Consider the following 16,949-nt stretch of genomic DNA (forward strand, 5'->3'; position numbering starts at 1 on the left):
ACTGTAACATATTCATGTTGTCCAGACTGTTTTATGTTTCTCAAATTATAACACAGTTTGTATTTAAAAATATTTGCTTGTAAATATGTAGACAGTAAAACCTCGTTAATACGAACATGTTTTGCTGTAAATCAAAATATTCACCAAAATTCATAAAATCTATTTCTATCAATTTCCACCAATTTGATAAATGAATCATAATAGTCACCAACGATATCAATCTGAAAGAAATTATATTGGAAACGAAAACAGTGTTACAAAATTGCAACAAGTTTTACTGTTTTTTTAATCATACATTTAGTATTTCGTAATTCGAATTTTTTTCATTTTCAGTCCAGTCGATTTCGAATTATTATCGGGGTTTTACTGTAACTATTATAATATATTGCAATCTGCTGTTTCTAATGACTCCTTAAGAACATATTGCTTTCAGAGGTAATTTATGAAATCTTTCATTGTTTTCTTCTTGCGGCGCGTTAAGTTTCCATACAAAAGATGTGCTGTCCGCGGTAGGTTTTTCGAAATGTTATTCTTCGCTGTATTATAATAAATACGGCAGTTAAAAATTGTGGCTACAACTGTTATCATGCCTAGATACATAAGGATCCAAGTGCCACACTAAAACACATAATGTAGTGTTGAATTTAGCTGTGTTTACTTTAACAAAACTACCGTATTGCTTTGTTCGGATAAACTCTGTAGCCATTTTCGATGACAAAGCACTTGACTTCAAAACCAATGCGCCGATGAAGACATTAATCACTGACTAATTTTATTTTACTCATGTTAAAAACTCTTAAAAATGCCATAAAAATTATTGAAAATAATAGCTTTTATTGGTGACTTATGAATTATTGTTAATTAGTGTAAGTTTTATTGATGACAAATCCATTAAAATTGGATGGTAGTCACCAGCTTTATTTCGTGGCATAGATTGTGTCAGCATTTTACATGTTTTATGGGCCATTCTAATTTAAGCGTAAAGGTGAGTCCACACTGGTTGAAAATATTATAATAATTTTTTTGTTTTTTTTTTTAGTGAAACTTGGATTTTGTAGATTACTTTTCAGTTTTATTGAGCATTGTATTATGTTAGTGATTGTCATTTCATGTTTTGTAAAAAAAACAATATTTATTTTTTAAATTGCGTAAATTTTTCCAAGTGCTATAAAAACTTTTTTTTGGGTAAGGTTTTAAAAATTTATAAGCATTAAATTGTACGCGAAGATAATATGTAATATAGTTGAAAAGTCAATATTCCATGATTTATATTTTATACCTACCCGTGTGTTTTTTTAGCAAAAATTTATACGTTTTACATATTCCTTTATAGTAATTCGTAATTTATTCGTAAAACTTGCAATCCTCTAAAATATAATAATATATATTTTTTCATTCCGTGTGGACGCATCTTTACTAAATATTTACGACTTTCAATAATGAGCTCGATTTATGACTTTGAAACAATTAGGGAGACACATGGACATGAGTAATAAATGACATAATCCAGAACACAAGTTCAAGTACATTTTTAGAAATATTACGACAAATTTCTTTTCGTTTTTTGGTTGTCTTTTTCGTATTCCCGCACATGATGTAAAAAACGCTGTGAATTCAACTTTACACGGTAAATACTCGGCGCACACTCAACTCGAATGAAATATATTTTGTATACCTACTGCGCAGCCGCGAAAAATACCACGTAGATTTGAACTGATGCAATCGTACCGGCGAATCTCGATAGATCGAGGGGGTTCGAAAGATCGATGTTTATGAAATTAAGACAACATATTTTTGACAAAGTTATCGATATGGCGGTACGAACACGAATCAGAGCATTTTTCAATACAAAAATTAATACTATGCGTGAAGTATTTCCTACTTTACCGACATTTCAATTTTCGATATCAACAGTTGCGACATCCGCCCAGTATCAGAGCTTATGTAAAAAACAACATATGTCCCATCCGCGGTGATCGGGTTAAACAAATAATATAAATAACTACCGCTGTACTACTATAAACACGAAAGAAATTTATTGTTCAGTATAATATATAAACTAATTGGTTATTATTATCAACACTTAACGATATATTTCATTAAAAATCATCATGTTACATTTTAGAATATAGTATTCATATAAAATTGACCAATGCCTGTATGCAGATATTGGAATTTTCTTTTTAAACATTGTTATAAAAATGTTTTGCACAAACATCTATTATTGTATGGATATTTGAGATAATTTGCAGACATTAGTTTGTTAAAAGACCACCATTCTACAAAATGTTTTAGTTTATTTTTTATATGAATGCAGTAGATGATTTATTTACTTATTTTAAAATAGCCCATTAACCTTCAGTATATAGCATTGCATATTATAAATTAATACCCAAAAAGACTATGGCGGCATGTAATATTATCGTTTACTTCTTGTGTTCTGTTGGGTATAATATTTTTTAATTGATTAATATTATTTAGAAAAGCACATTGACTGAATATCTATGTTATATTAATATTGTATTTCAGGCTTCTAAGGTGACTCTCGACTACATTTAACTATTTGAAATGGAAAATATAAATGATAAAACAATAAAATTGACCAGTAATTTGTGGATTATTATTTTAGCACGTTGCAAGAAGCTTCAGTAAACGATCATTGATTACATACTTATAATAATATTATAATGTTGCTATTTCTTGAAGAAAATTTTCAATAATATGTAATATTTTTATTCAGAATACTTCAAACAATTAACTATGTACTGATGTGATAAAAATATATACATAATCAAATAAGGATGACATTATAATGACAATATAGTAAAGTTCATAAAATGATTAACAAAATATATCATATTTCTATATGCATCAATATGAAAATCCAAGGATATCTAGGGAATGACTTTATCTAGACTGTCAACAATAGAGTGCAGCACATTGTGGAAAACTAAAATGCTCACAATACGTCTTATATAGTGACACAAGCAACAGTTTTAAAAACAACTAAAAATACGATAGATCAAAAAATCCATGTCGTTCATAATGCTAGATCGTTGGAGAAAATTAAAGTTAGTTAGAAAAAATAAGGATATTATGGCAACATTTTTAATAAAGTAAAATGAATGAAAAATATAGAATACAAAAATAAGGCTATTCAAGAAATAGCATTTTAGATTCACGATGAAGCTTAAAATAAGATTTAAAAAAAAATAACAGCACTCAATACTGACAATTTTTAAGTAACATATTAAAGCGTACCTATTTATTTACCTACGGTGATTTTTAACAATAATTTTATATATATACGTAAAACAAAACATAATCCTTATGAGCTAATTAGATTTCAACAGAATACTTTCGGATAACGATCAATGTATTTGTAAGAAAATAAAATTACACCTAGCGCTCTAACATCGAGACAATGGTAACAACTGGAGACTGTCTTCGAAGGTCGTTTCAAAAAATTGATAGCTGAATGTAGCTTCAATCTGGGTACCTGAAAATTAACAACAAAATGATTATATATACATATGCATAATTAACTATTTCTTTTATTCAAACGAATACTTCACAAGATTTAAGAATATATCATTCTGATTATTGAACATATATAATTTTGAAAAACACTTTCTGAGAGAGTATATTATAACAAATAGAATAAATCTTTTTTGAAAAAAGTAAGCCACCCCGGCCGGGAATCGAACCCTGCATCTCCACGGGTAAACGCCCCAAACGTCGCATTTATCCAATATGCTACGGTGTGACATACTAATTGCGACAAATTTTAACTATTGGTCATTTTTAATACCTACTCATAAGTGCTCTTTGAAATCAAACTACTTTGGCAATCGATTTTTGTTTCTTAAATCAAAGTAGGTAACTATGATGTAGTGCGGTACGCATGTGGTAACCTCATAGTTGTTCTGGCAATTTTGGCAGATTTTGCTAACTGACAATGTTCGTTTAAAGCTTCAAAATGTGCTTCGGGATGGGAGCATCAGTCTGATAACATTTTTTTAATATCAAGAAAAACGACGTTACACACGTTTTTTCCCGTAGTAGCAGCTTATTGTGACAGCACATGACGTGTTTTTTAATTAGCTACATAATATATAGGTATGTACCATTTATGTATTATTTTTTATTAACGAATAAAAGGGAATGAACAGCAATTTCTACATTTACAGAATGTTGCAACTCACCACAAATGTGTAGCAATGGTCACCATAGTCGATCTATTGGAAGACTGCTGAATCCACCGTTCTTTCTCACTTCCCAATACTTATTGTTGTACTGCCAACACTCTTCGCCGTTATCGCCAATTCTTTTACTGCAAAACAAATCGAAGATATTTGTACCATGTCCGATCCTAATAAGATCATATGGGCCTCCACAGAGTGGAGGTTTGTGTTAACAGATTTGTTTTTACGAGAAATGGATGTTAGTCACTTGCACAACTTACTAGGTCTATACTCTTGACTCAAAAAAAAATTGAAAAACAATATGTGTATTTGCAAGACCCAGGATTAGAACCTGGGACCCACAACGTTATATGCCGACACTTAAGCTGCTCGGCTATCGTGGGTACTAAATCAAAGATATAGTAAATACAAAAATATTTTCATTTTAAATGTTTATTGTGGCACCCTATATCAATACCTAGTCAGAGACAAAATCAGTTTAAAATTTTTTTTTTTTTTTTAAATTAAATTGAAATTAACAATGAAAATGGAATTACATTATATTTTTAGGATGTACGCGACTTTTAGGATTGACAACCATTTACTTTTCTTCTTTTTCTTTCGACCATATGCGATTCTAATAGGATCATGTGTGCCCCCACAGAGTAGAGGTTTGTATTGACAGATTTTATTTTTTACGAGAAATGGATGTCAGCCACTTGCTCAACCTATTAGATCCATACCCTGACGCACACAAATTGAAAAACAATATGTGTACTTGCCAGACCCAGGATTCGAACCTGGGACCCACGGCGTTATAGTCCAACGCTTAAGCCGCGCGGCCACCGTGGGACTTTTAGTTATCCGTTAATTTGGCTGTTGGACGATAATAGTTATTTTAAAACTGGCCAAGCCTTCGAATCCGAGTCATTCTTGAGTTTCACACCATTTTGGTTTGATTTATGTTTGAATTTCAGGAATACAATTAAAAACGGAAATACACATTGCATGTGCGTCTAATATCACCAAACCATTTATAACGCTTTCAGAAAGAAACCTTTATGTTTCAGTCCTCTGGTAATTCTATAAAATGAAGGGATATTTATAAGACCCTGCACGAAGATGCAAACTCACATAAACCATTTGGGAATGTGCTGTTTATTTTCATCTTCGAGTTGTTTCTTCCTATCTCGTTGATCTTGTTCAAGCTGAAGTTTGAGTGATTCAGCAGCTTCTATATTTCCTTCTTCTAATGCCCTTTGATCAGGTCTGAAAGTAAAATAATTCATCATAGAAAATCATTACAATAATTATTATTATTATTATTGATTGTTACCAACAATTAAAAGTAAAATTGTCAAATTGATCAATGGTTGAATTATTGGTCATTGATAGAACTGGTCATAACATTTTTTTTTCTTCTTTTTTACACTACAAAAGGAAATGAGGCCCAATGGCAGTATTCTAATAATAGTGTAGTAGTAGCAGTGAAAAACAATCACAGAAACGCCCAGAAAAACACATGTATTTTGAAATCACTGGAAATCAAACCCAAAACCGTTGGATGAGAAGCCAGTGTTTTATGCATTATTCATACCATGGGGATTGAATTAGCCATAGATTTGTTTACAAAACTGGTGGCAAAAAAATAAAATTGTTTTTAAATTTCATTCATTTCCTTCATTTATAAAATCATCACCATGACAGTAAACTGACTAACTCCACATAAAAAAATGGTTTTATTTGATGAAACGACTTTAAATACAACAAGACTGTATGATTATGTGTAGAATGTGATGAAGTGTGATGAATAGATCTCAGTGATAAGATATTCATTTATTGAAAAATATATTATTTATGACAGTTTGTTATTGTGTAAAAACATAATGTTAAAATGGCAATATGTGAAGTTTATGAATGTGGGATGGGTTAGTTCACCATTAAGATGACGAAATGAGTAGTGCATCATATTAGTATTAGTGAGTGTGTCTATATTTTTACCTGAAACGAGTATCGGTGCATGGTAAGAACTTAGCCGATTCTGGGTCCAGTTCGTTGAGCTCCATTGCAAAGCTTGTGAAGCCGTAGTACACTTCAAACTCCTCCGGCATAGACCCTGATGAAATAATTAAAATAAACAGAATGTTATATATTTGATTATTTTTATAATATATCAACTGAAAAGAAGCAGGAAGATGTTACACATAACCTAATATAGTTATAGATAAATTTTCCTTTTTGTATCTATATAAAGTTATTGCATTAACACATTGATCGCCAACTAGTTTTACATAAAATAGTTAAAAAATGATTATTTGTCTCTAAGGTATTATTTGATAGGTAATGAAAGAATATAATGTTTTTTTTCATTTTGATGATTTTTTTACGTAAATATTGGTTTTTATGATGTGCCGGCCACATGTGTCCGTCGCGGCGCCAACAAGTTAATTTATTCTATTGCGCCGGGCCGGCCACTTCGCCGGTCACCTGTCCATATGTGTTGACGAGAGCATGGTGCCATTTCGCGGTCGAATTATATTTAGATTTTGATAGTATAATAAACAGAAAAGGCACAAATACGGAATAAAAGTTTTCAAATTGGGTAGTATAATACCTGGATACACATAAACTGGAAATATACGTATACATACCTTATAATCATTTTTTTATTCTATTTTTTTATTTTTTACATATTTTTTATAACTTACATTTTTATCATCTATTTAATTTTTATTTTTATATCAACAAAAACACATTTACAATTTAAAAGGAAAACTTTTTTTTTTCATTATGTACATTCTTTACATTAGTGAGCTTATATTTTGTGACTGGGAAGACATATTTTCAGGCCAAGTGGCAGTAATATACAGAAGGGCCATGCCGGTCACCGCGTATCGAAAAATGCACTGCGCGCGTGCCCGCCGGCGCTGTACAACAACTCTAAGGCAGGTCTTCTTTGCCGGTCACCGGTGACCCCCATGGCCCCCTGAACGTAATCCGATGCCGGTCACCGGTGACCCCCATGGCGATCAACGTGTTAAACAATCACATATGTCACTGCTCATCAATAAAATCCAACTAATTCTTATCACCACAGACAGCCAGCCTCTTTTTTAAATTTAGTCTCTTTTGTAGGTTCAGCCTTCTTCCTAAATATCTTCACAAAGTAAGAAAACATAAATATAGAATTGTATTTTATGAATTTTTTTCCCACAGTACTAGTCCTTTCCCTCGCATATGCATAATATAACCAAATGTAATGACTCGTGTGTTATTCTTAATTATAAAATAAACCTTTCCGCAAACATGTTAGTCAGAAGTGTAACTACCAGTGAGCAAATGTGATTTAACAAACGTAATTCTTTCCCTTCAAACAGGACCTTTTAACAGACTACCATGCAACAAAAACGTCAACTAACCTAACCTACTCCTTCGGCGAAGCAAATAAAAATTGATATGAAGCCATTAACAACCATATTGTATAATGGTGACCCAAACATGAAAGATATAAAAAATAAATGTTTTCTTTAATTACCAGGTCTCCAGATGCATTTAGCAGACGGTGGCTGTCCGCAGAATAAAGCTTCTGACCATCGACCAAAGAGTTTCCTAACCACTTTTCCGTCAGAGTTTGTTATACCGCCGTGAACTTCATGCCGTTTGGCTGACCAATAACTTGCCTGGAAAGAGATATACATCGAATGAAGATGCATAGACATAAAATATGATTTTATATTCCAATAAGTCAATTCAATTCTTGAATAAAACTTGAATGAGAATGATGATGATGAATTTGGAAAGACGCTATTACCTTAACAAATGTCAGCTTGCAGATAAGACCGTCACTGACGATCTTAAGTTCTCCGTATTGATCTACCCAACGTTGTCCACCGAACAGGTTATGGACACATGTTGTTACCTAAGGAAAAATATGTAAATGGGTACAGTAAAACACAATTAATTAAAAATTAAACTGACCGAAAGTCAAAAAGAAATAATACAAATTACAGCAAAGTTTACTTGACAGTAATAAAAAAATGACTAAAACGATACTTAATTGACAAGATTAATTATGTATATTTATTATAATAATATTTGATAGAAGACAAAAGAACGCTGGCAGGAGAAATATAAAATTGCTTCAATTAACTACCTTATTCCACGTGTAGTGATCCCCAGTCTTGGGCAGGATAACGTGGACAGTGCTGGCCGGCTGAAACTCCATGGATTTTCCCCAGAATTTGGTTCTGATGCGAGCCTCTTGCCAAAAGATGAAGTTCTTGGATTCAGCGTAACAAGTGCTCACGGGAGGGTGATGGGAAACCTGTGATTAAACGGGTAGCTAAAGTATTTACATAATATAAAACATAACTCTGCACCGAAAAAATAATATTATAGATTGTCCAAGAAAACTACACCTCATAAAGTGTTTGTATATTCCAAATTCATCTTTTTCCAAATATATAATACTCACAACGTACATAAAAAATGAATTTCAGATACTACACACCGGTGAGTCAACTCTGCAGAAGTATGAACAATCATAGTGCTTGAGTGGAAATGTTTTGTTCATTTGCTTCCTTGAAAACGAGTATGTCTGAAGTTACGTACTGTGCATAAAAATTGATTCGACTGCTTTCTGTGCTCGCCTGTTATTGGAATCATCAGATAATTCAATATTTGACAAGAATGTTAGTTGTATCTCTGTGAATGGTCTAATTGGTGGACTGTATTGTACTGAGGGTTTTATTCAACAGGAATGACAGAAGAAAACACTAATAAAAGTATAATTGCAAACCTGTTCTCCGATGAATCTGAAGCCTCGATCTTCCCTGGAGCATTCATAAGTCTCCCCGAGAAGCGGGTTGAAAGGTTTGCTTGCGGCACGGTGTCTGGTGGGGCCGTATGCTGACACAGCAAAAGCCGCCACGAGGGTCATTCTCTCTATGGGATCGGAGGCACTTGAAGCATTGTCTAGAAGCTCACTGTATTCTAACTCTTCACAAAGGCGCTGAAAGAATACAAAATGAAGCCCACTGTTATGAATAATCTTTCATTGTTGCGCCTTCAAAATTGGCGGTAGTGTGTTCTAAATATATTCCAGAATTATTTAACAAAAATTATCTCTCCTGTTTTTTCCATAGTTTTGCAAAAAACATACCCAATTTTGAAGACACTACAAAGATATATAATTTCACATTCATAAATTTGTAATAGTCTGATAATACGGAATTTTTATCTTCAACGTGTCTCTCTGTATCTTTTTTGATACTCTCTTTTAATGGTTCTACAATCCATTTGGAATCTTGGCTGCTTCCCAAAGAAGTCGCTTATTTTTATATACGAGAAATGGTCATTAGCCATTGACTCAATCTATTAATGGATATGTCCTGGATCCAAACACACATCATAAAACAATACGTCGATTTCTCAGATGCAGAATTCCTACCCGCAAAAGACTTCAGAAGCGAACAATCTGACAGTATTCAGTAACTTAAATTACTTGAATCACTGTGCAAGTTTATAGAATCGATGGTTATGACGGATATTGTACCTGAAGCATATTAAGTGGTTCATTAATGGTGACTGGCATGGAGACTTGACTGAGATCTTTGCCGATGTTCTTGCAGAGCAGATTCCACAGACTGAGTCCTTCTGTATCTGGTCGGGCAGCTGGTAAACGGGTCCGTCTTCCAGTGAGAGTGGGGCCCCCGGCGCTGGGAACTGATCAAAATGATGTCTAAGATTAACAACATGCAATAATAATATGTTTTTAACATTTCAGAAATATATTACATAATATAATATGAACAATTTAGAATGAAATGTTGTATTATCTATGAAATATAATATTCCCTATACAGTGTGGGATTACAGGTTTTCATAGACTGCATTAATAGATACATTAAAAGTCCACAAACACAATTTTATTTTATATAGAAAAGGAAAATCGTAAATGAATAAACACTTGTTTATGGTCAATTAAATTAATAAATACACTATTGTGATTTAATTCATAGTATTTATGGTACACCGTCAACTATTAAAATATATTGCTGTAAGAAAAGAATGTATTTTCATGAATCACTGTATCACTGGCCCAAGGTTTAAAAGTGATCTTCAACTAAAATTCAATAAACAAAACAAACTGACATATTTCATTCCATCCTAACACATTGTCGTAACATGGCTTTAACCTGGCACTCGCGGGCTATTGTAGTATGACGAATTCACTCTCCGCGGTGACGGTTTTTGTTTAATTTAACTTCTGTGTTTCATAATAAAAATGGTAATAAAAAATGAGTTTTATGGCTCTTTAGGCGCCTAGACATGTTCAGATTATTTTACAACATTAAAAAACCGTAATAAATCAGTCATAATGTCAAAAATATCCGAAGAAATTAATTCTATACAAAGACTCACCATTTAGAAGATTTCCGCCATTTTGTTTTATGTATATGGAGCACTGCAAGGCTTGTATTTTGTTATTCGTCACGCTCGTGCTTGACGCGAGTATAGAAACACTTCACAAATGGTAATAAAATCACACATAATGTTTTTTCCCTGAGTAGGGTCGTAAATATAGCACAATAATTTTAGACTAAACAAACTTTTAGGCAGACACTTAAACAGCTATTAAATATTATTACTGAGTTACATATTTATTTTTACTTTTCACATTTAAAATTGTTTTGAAGAGTGGTAGATTTTATAACACGGACTGAGACATAAAGCCACATTGCAAATACAACACATATATCTAGATAGAGATGTTTTTTTTTTATTAATTTTTGAATTTCCGCACACATGACAGCGTCTTCTGGGCTTTTTATTATTTGCCGTGGGCGGAATGTGTTCCGGCAAATGATCTGTTAAAGTTCTAGGTAACAACCTCAATGGATTTTCACTAGTCGATGGTCTGGGTTGTGGAGTTTTCGTGATTTTCACAGCGTACTTAGCAACTAATTGTTTTATCACGACTAATTGAAATTCTCCTAAAGTTTTTTTACTACCAGTAACAGATTTATACATATAGAATGAATTTAATAAATAGAGGTCAATCATGTGAAATGCTACTTTTTTGTACCATTTCACAGATTTCCTCATGCACGACAAGCTGCTGAGCATCATGTCGGCCTTGTCGACAGTCCCCATATTTTTATTATACTCTAAGATGCACTTTGGCTTCATAATGGGTTCTCCGGTTCTAAAATTAGTTTTACCGGTTGGACCGAAGGAGTCATCGTGCATGGTTGTAAGCATGTGGACATCTCTTCTGTCACACCATTTGAGAGCCAACAGTGGGCTTTTTGACTTTGCCTCTGTCTCCCCCTTTTTCAGCTTTTTGAAGCATGGCATTTCTTTGCGATTCTTACGTACAGTCCCACAAGCATTGGTTTTATTTTCATGGAGGTGTTTGAATAACTGTGGACCGGTGTACCAGTTATCGCACCACAACGAATGCCCTTTGCCCAGATACTCGGTCAGCAGCGTTGTCACAACAGCTCCGGAAATTCCAAAGTTTTGGCTATCCACTATGTCTGTCCCGTCACCACAATAAATAATAAAATCTAAAATATAACCCGTCATAACGTCACACAGCACGAACATTTTGATACCGAAACGATGACGCTTCGATGGAATAAATTGTTTAAAAATAAGTCTCCCTTTAAAAACAATAATGCTCTCATCGATACAGAGATTTTGATGCGGAATCATCGTGTCTTTGAAAATTTTGCGTGTATGCTCTAAAAGTAACCTAATTTTATTTAGTCTATCTGAGGTAACACTTGTTGGATCGGAAAAATGGAGCATTTGGAGCAATAACTCATATCGGTCTCTAGGCATTGTCTGACCGAAAATGGGTGCACTTAAAAAACAATCCGTACTCCAGTGTTCTTCTAGTGACAAATGTTTGTTTCGTGTCATGAGCATTGACACCGCAAAAAATGCATATAATTCTGATACAGTTGTATCGATCCAATTATGAGAACGTGATTTTGGTCCAAGTTCTTGAGTATTATATTGATAGTGAAAAAAAATGTTTGTTTGTTGGACTACCTTCAACATTATATCACGGTTTAAAAAATGTTCAAAAAAAAGACACTCAGGCGAAGTCTCAGTCAAATCGCTGTTTGCTATGCCGGATTGAAAATCATCAAACTCATACACGATCGGGACATGGGGTCCGGATGTCCATGTTCTCAAGTGTTCAATTGGCTCTTCTGATATATCTACATCACTGAGGTCAGATGGTTCCAATTCTTCTTCAGACATTTCGTAATCGGAGTCCAATTCCTCACTTAAACCAGCCATATTGAAGTTTGAAAAAAGTTTTCAACCAAACACTCACACGATAACAAAGGTAAAATAGTCCAAAAAAATATAGTCAAAACACCTTATAACAGTTTAATACACATGAATGGAATAGTTAAAAACACATAAACAATAACACAGACAAAAATTTTTTAAATATTATAATAGTATTCACACAATACAATAGATCGCGTAAAATACGTAATATTTTGTACGGAAAAACGACAAGAGCGATTCCTTGCACAGTCCTCTCACAACAGTGATATTACGCATACTGCGCAAACGCAGTAAAGTGGCGCGATGTTTCAAGCCAAAATTAAATGAGCGTAGATTGACGGCCTGTCGAAGGCATGTCAAACATCGAAGTTTTAGTATTGTAACATAATTTATTTGACAATATTATATATATGTCACCGTTGGTAATGAAATAAGGCAAATTATGGTAGAGATTTCAAAATCATGCGTCATGTATATTCTACATAATCGACCGGCGCATTTTTGCGTACAACATTGGCGACAGAAGCGCTGTAGCCCCGTAGTTTTGCGCAATTTCGCGTACTACTTTCGTGACAGAAGCGGGCGCCGGGTTAATTAATTCTGCACGAAAAAAAAACAAAAACTATACTCACTTTTAATAAGTCTAAAATATTGACAAATGAGGTCAATATGCCAAATTAATCATAAAGCATGAAGGAGAAAAGGGGTGAGTCGAATCAAGCCTGCTAAATTGGTAAATTTCACATAAAACATATAAGCTGACTTCCAAAGTGGTGTTTTTAGACTTATCGGCTTTTGTCTTTAGCACACAGAATTATATGTGCATTTAATAAATAATTGCTTACGGCTGAGGTCAGTTGGTGGCTCTGAATTGTCGGAACTGACGGATCCTTCTTCACTGGAAAGACTTCCGGCTTCCGAAGATGTATCGCCTTCCAATTCTATCACACCACCCTGCAATAAAATATGGATTTAAAAAATATATTTATGGTTAGAAACGACATAAGCTTCATTGATAATATATTACCGGTAACAATGGAGTAGTGGACAAAACTGCCACCAATAATAAATTTTTGTGTAAAAGGGGAAAAGAAGATAAGTTTTATAAATTGAAAAATGATTTGAATATGTCAAATTAACCACAATGGATAGGTACTTATACCAGGACTGTCGAGGAACTAATGTGCTCTAGCATTAGGAACAACAGAAGAGTTTGATAAAATTGTAAAATTTTTAATAGAATTGGAGAGAGGGCCTGACTAATGAATCCTCAGTCCTTATTCAGAGAAGAAGAGGTGATATGACAGTGGGTGACATATAAAGTCTCTGTAAAATTATGTACTTATATAAAAAAGGATGAATCGAATTAACGCATCTGAATTAGTAAGTTTCACAAAGAACACACGATAACTCAATCTTCTTTTAGCTTTCCTAAAGTGGAGTTTTTTCAGCCATATCTCCCTTTTCCTTCCGCGCACAATAAAAGCTTGTGAATTGTGGGTTTAATACATGAGCCCAAATTCACATGTACTTGTTTCCAAGTGTAAATCCAGAGCATGGACCCAATTGATTCAACGAATGGCTAATATTGTAGCGAGATATTTGTAATTACCCCAACTGCATTAGGCAGGTCTCCAGGTTCTGCCTGCCCATCGAGAGAGAGCAAATCTTCTGCATCATAGAACTCGGATGCCGAAACACAAGATGAACTGTAGCTGTGCGAAGTGTGGAAGGGGCGAACGGCCTAAACATAAACTTTATGTAAAACTAACGAACTATGAAAGCGTAGATGGCAAGTGTAATGACAGAGAGTAAAACAAACACTAAAATTACATTTTTAAAACATAGATATTATTGAAATATTTTGCATAATATAAATTGAACAATTATAAATAATTAATAATTAATGTAAGCTTTAAATAATATAATGTTTGTATTATCAGTGGTAAATTGAATAAATGTATATACCACAGATACAGTATTCAGTGTCGTTCAGCATCTGTGTATTTTATATTAAAATGGCAATGAAACATCATTTATATCGAAACGACGTCAGTTGACACATGTATACTATATAAAAGTACTAAATAATGTAACAAGACATGTTTAATACTGCTAATCTTTCATGTTCTCTTAGGTAATCGGTACTGAATGTTTTGTCGGAAACAAGTACACAATATTCAAAACTATATTTATATGAAATACGTAATATAGATACCATATAAATAATTAAGTATTTATCATAGGAAAAAAACCAACCATTTATCCTCGAAACACAAAGACATCATTTACCACAAATATTGAATTGTAGATTTACCCAGTATTTGGAAATACATAAATAACAATAAATATGAATAAGTTTAACTTGCTCACAGTTAGGGATTGCAATATGCACCGGTATCCTAGTATTTTTCGATACTGAAAAACTGGTTTTAAAAATCAGATAATACCGGTACATTCAGTATTGAAAGTGGAAACAAAATGTATTAATTAACGTAAAAGGTTTAACATGACTATGTTTTTATCAGGTTACGCGATGTCTGGTTTACTTCCGTTGCAATGACATTATTAATGGACGACGCACTCAGTACAGTAGCTAGCAAATAAATACGCATCGCATAGCGACATTCGCACGTGCATAGGTAGACGTCATGCAATATCTATTATGCGATATCACGCATCGGGAATTTATAGCACTATCACCTTTATTGTAATGGCGTTAGAACAGTGTTTCTAGTATCAATGTTCATTTGAGTGAACCCGTTCGAACCGAAACATTCGGCAGACCCAATAAAAAGCATTGGGAATTTATAGCAATATCACCTTTATTGTAATGGTGTTAGAACAGATTATGCAATTCGGCAGACCCGACAAAAAAGTGAGTATCATTTTTTTCTCCAGATGCTTCGTCCATATTAATGTCATTGTTCCGTTGCCATTCAACGCTATTGGAGACCAGCAATGAGATTTTGAGTTGTAATATGGGTCCAGTAGTTGAGAAAGAAAGACTTGGACAAGAAAGATTTTTGACAGATGATATTATTAGGTAAGTTGGTCTTTCAGATATTTTTAACATAATGAATATTTATCTACCGATATGTAATCAGAATCTCCTTTAATATTTTACATAAATTCCTAATTATCACTAGGTTCATGTTTACACCTTGAATAGTTAGTAAGTTAACAAAAAAAAAAGTGAATTGATCTCACAATCTCGGAGGCGGGTCCAATGGATGAGACGTCGGCCATGTCTGAGGCGTCGTGTATCCTGGCGAGGCGACTCTTCAGCTCTGCAAGTTCGGAGGGTGAACCGGCTATACAACAAGTTTTTATCGCATCACACATCATGGCTACCATGCAGCATTTACACAAGCGGCCAGCCATATTAATTAAAAAAACGACATACAGAAAAACAGTGAAAACATTTATAATATTCGATTATTTTTCATGCATAAAATATATTCTATGAATTGTTGCGTGGAACAGAGTGGCTGTTAAATGATGCTGTCTCTTGTGTGGTTGACATTTCGTTACCAAGGTAAAAGATTATGGTCTTACACTTACATTTTTGACAAGTGTGTTAACCATTAAAGTGAAAATTTTGATTTTTTTATAACACATAACTTTAATCGTACTGTTCAGAGAAGACGTCAAAAATAAATACTTATCGCTAAAGAGCTTTCAGCATTATTAAATCTGAAAATCTATAGAATTTTGAATTGTGTCAGCCACAAATCTGGATATAAATTATGCGCAAAATATCCCCAGCCGGGATTCGAACACGAGACCTCTGCATGATTCATTGATTAACAAAGACAACACCATCACTCTTTCCAAGCAACAATTAAAATATACAAATATTGGACATTTATTGTATTATGTACAGCAGTTTCCAACCTTTTAAACATCAATTTCTTTTAATATAATTATTATTAGTATGTACATACTGCATTATAAGCTGACTTCATTTATATAAAATTTTGAGCCATTGTGAAAAGCAGTAAATTATTGAGAACCTCTCACAGGTTGGGAACTGCTGTGAATGCTCGTTAATTTCGCTGTTAAATATAATTGCTTTAATTAATATAAAAATTGTCCTATAAATGTAATGCTCATTAAATGAATGTTAATAAAAACTATGTAGGTATATTCTTCTAAATTCTATATGATAATAATATTATGACTAAATTTAGTAAAAATTACCACAATTAAAAACTGCTACATTCTTCATCTAGAACAAAAGACTATTTGAAAATCTGAATAAATACTTTCAGTTAATGAGTATTACTAATTATTTATGGAGGTTTGATAATGTATAATTGGATGATAGCTTTTTAACAATTTGATGCGTGGGTGTAGATCATTTTGGGAAAGTGTTTTTTACATCTGTGCAACACCCATCATGATAATATACATCTTGTTATTTTTAAAAATCGAATTTATTGTGTTACT

The 16,949-nt window shown here is 33.2% G+C and overlaps 1 protein-coding gene across 6 annotated transcripts in view; it reads right to left on the bottom strand.

Moving 5' to 3' along the window:
- Positions 1 to 1,038: 1,038 nt before the first annotated feature.
- The window catches only part of LOC147077757 (oxysterol-binding protein-related protein 6-like), a 109,904-nt gene continuing 93,993 nt past the window's right edge, over positions 1,039 to 16,949 (bottom strand). For 3 of the 6 annotated variants that reach the window (XM_085960768.1, XM_085960766.1, XM_085960769.1), the window contains 12 exons: positions 15,708 to 15,811; positions 14,110 to 14,241; positions 13,343 to 13,451; positions 9,739 to 9,908; positions 8,983 to 9,195; positions 8,338 to 8,508; positions 7,996 to 8,103; positions 7,720 to 7,864; positions 6,186 to 6,300; positions 5,319 to 5,453; positions 4,206 to 4,333; positions 1,039 to 3,499 (listed from right to left, as the gene is read on the bottom strand). In XM_085960768.1, the coding sequence (XP_085816894.1) occupies positions 4,225 to 4,333; positions 5,319 to 5,453; positions 6,186 to 6,300; positions 7,720 to 7,864; positions 7,996 to 8,103; positions 8,338 to 8,508; positions 8,983 to 9,195; positions 9,739 to 9,908; positions 13,343 to 13,451; positions 14,110 to 14,241; positions 15,708 to 15,811 (1,511 nt within the window). In that variant the 3' untranslated portion in view covers positions 1,039 to 3,499; positions 4,206 to 4,224. The remainder of the gene's footprint in view (positions 3,500 to 4,205; positions 4,334 to 5,318; positions 5,454 to 6,185; positions 6,301 to 7,719; positions 7,865 to 7,995; positions 8,104 to 8,337; positions 8,509 to 8,982; positions 9,196 to 9,738; positions 9,909 to 13,342; positions 13,452 to 14,109; positions 14,242 to 15,707; positions 15,812 to 16,949) is intronic. The other 3 variants (XM_085960770.1, XM_085960771.1, XM_085960772.1) reach the window with 1 other exon arrangement.

The sequence above is a fragment of the Rhyacophila brunnea genome, unplaced genomic scaffold, assembly GCF_057557595.1.
Source record: "Rhyacophila brunnea isolate RB1 unplaced genomic scaffold, BYU_Rbru_1.0 scaffold_12, whole genome shotgun sequence".
In the NCBI taxonomy this organism is placed as follows: domain Eukaryota; kingdom Metazoa; phylum Arthropoda; class Insecta; order Trichoptera; family Rhyacophilidae; genus Rhyacophila; species Rhyacophila brunnea.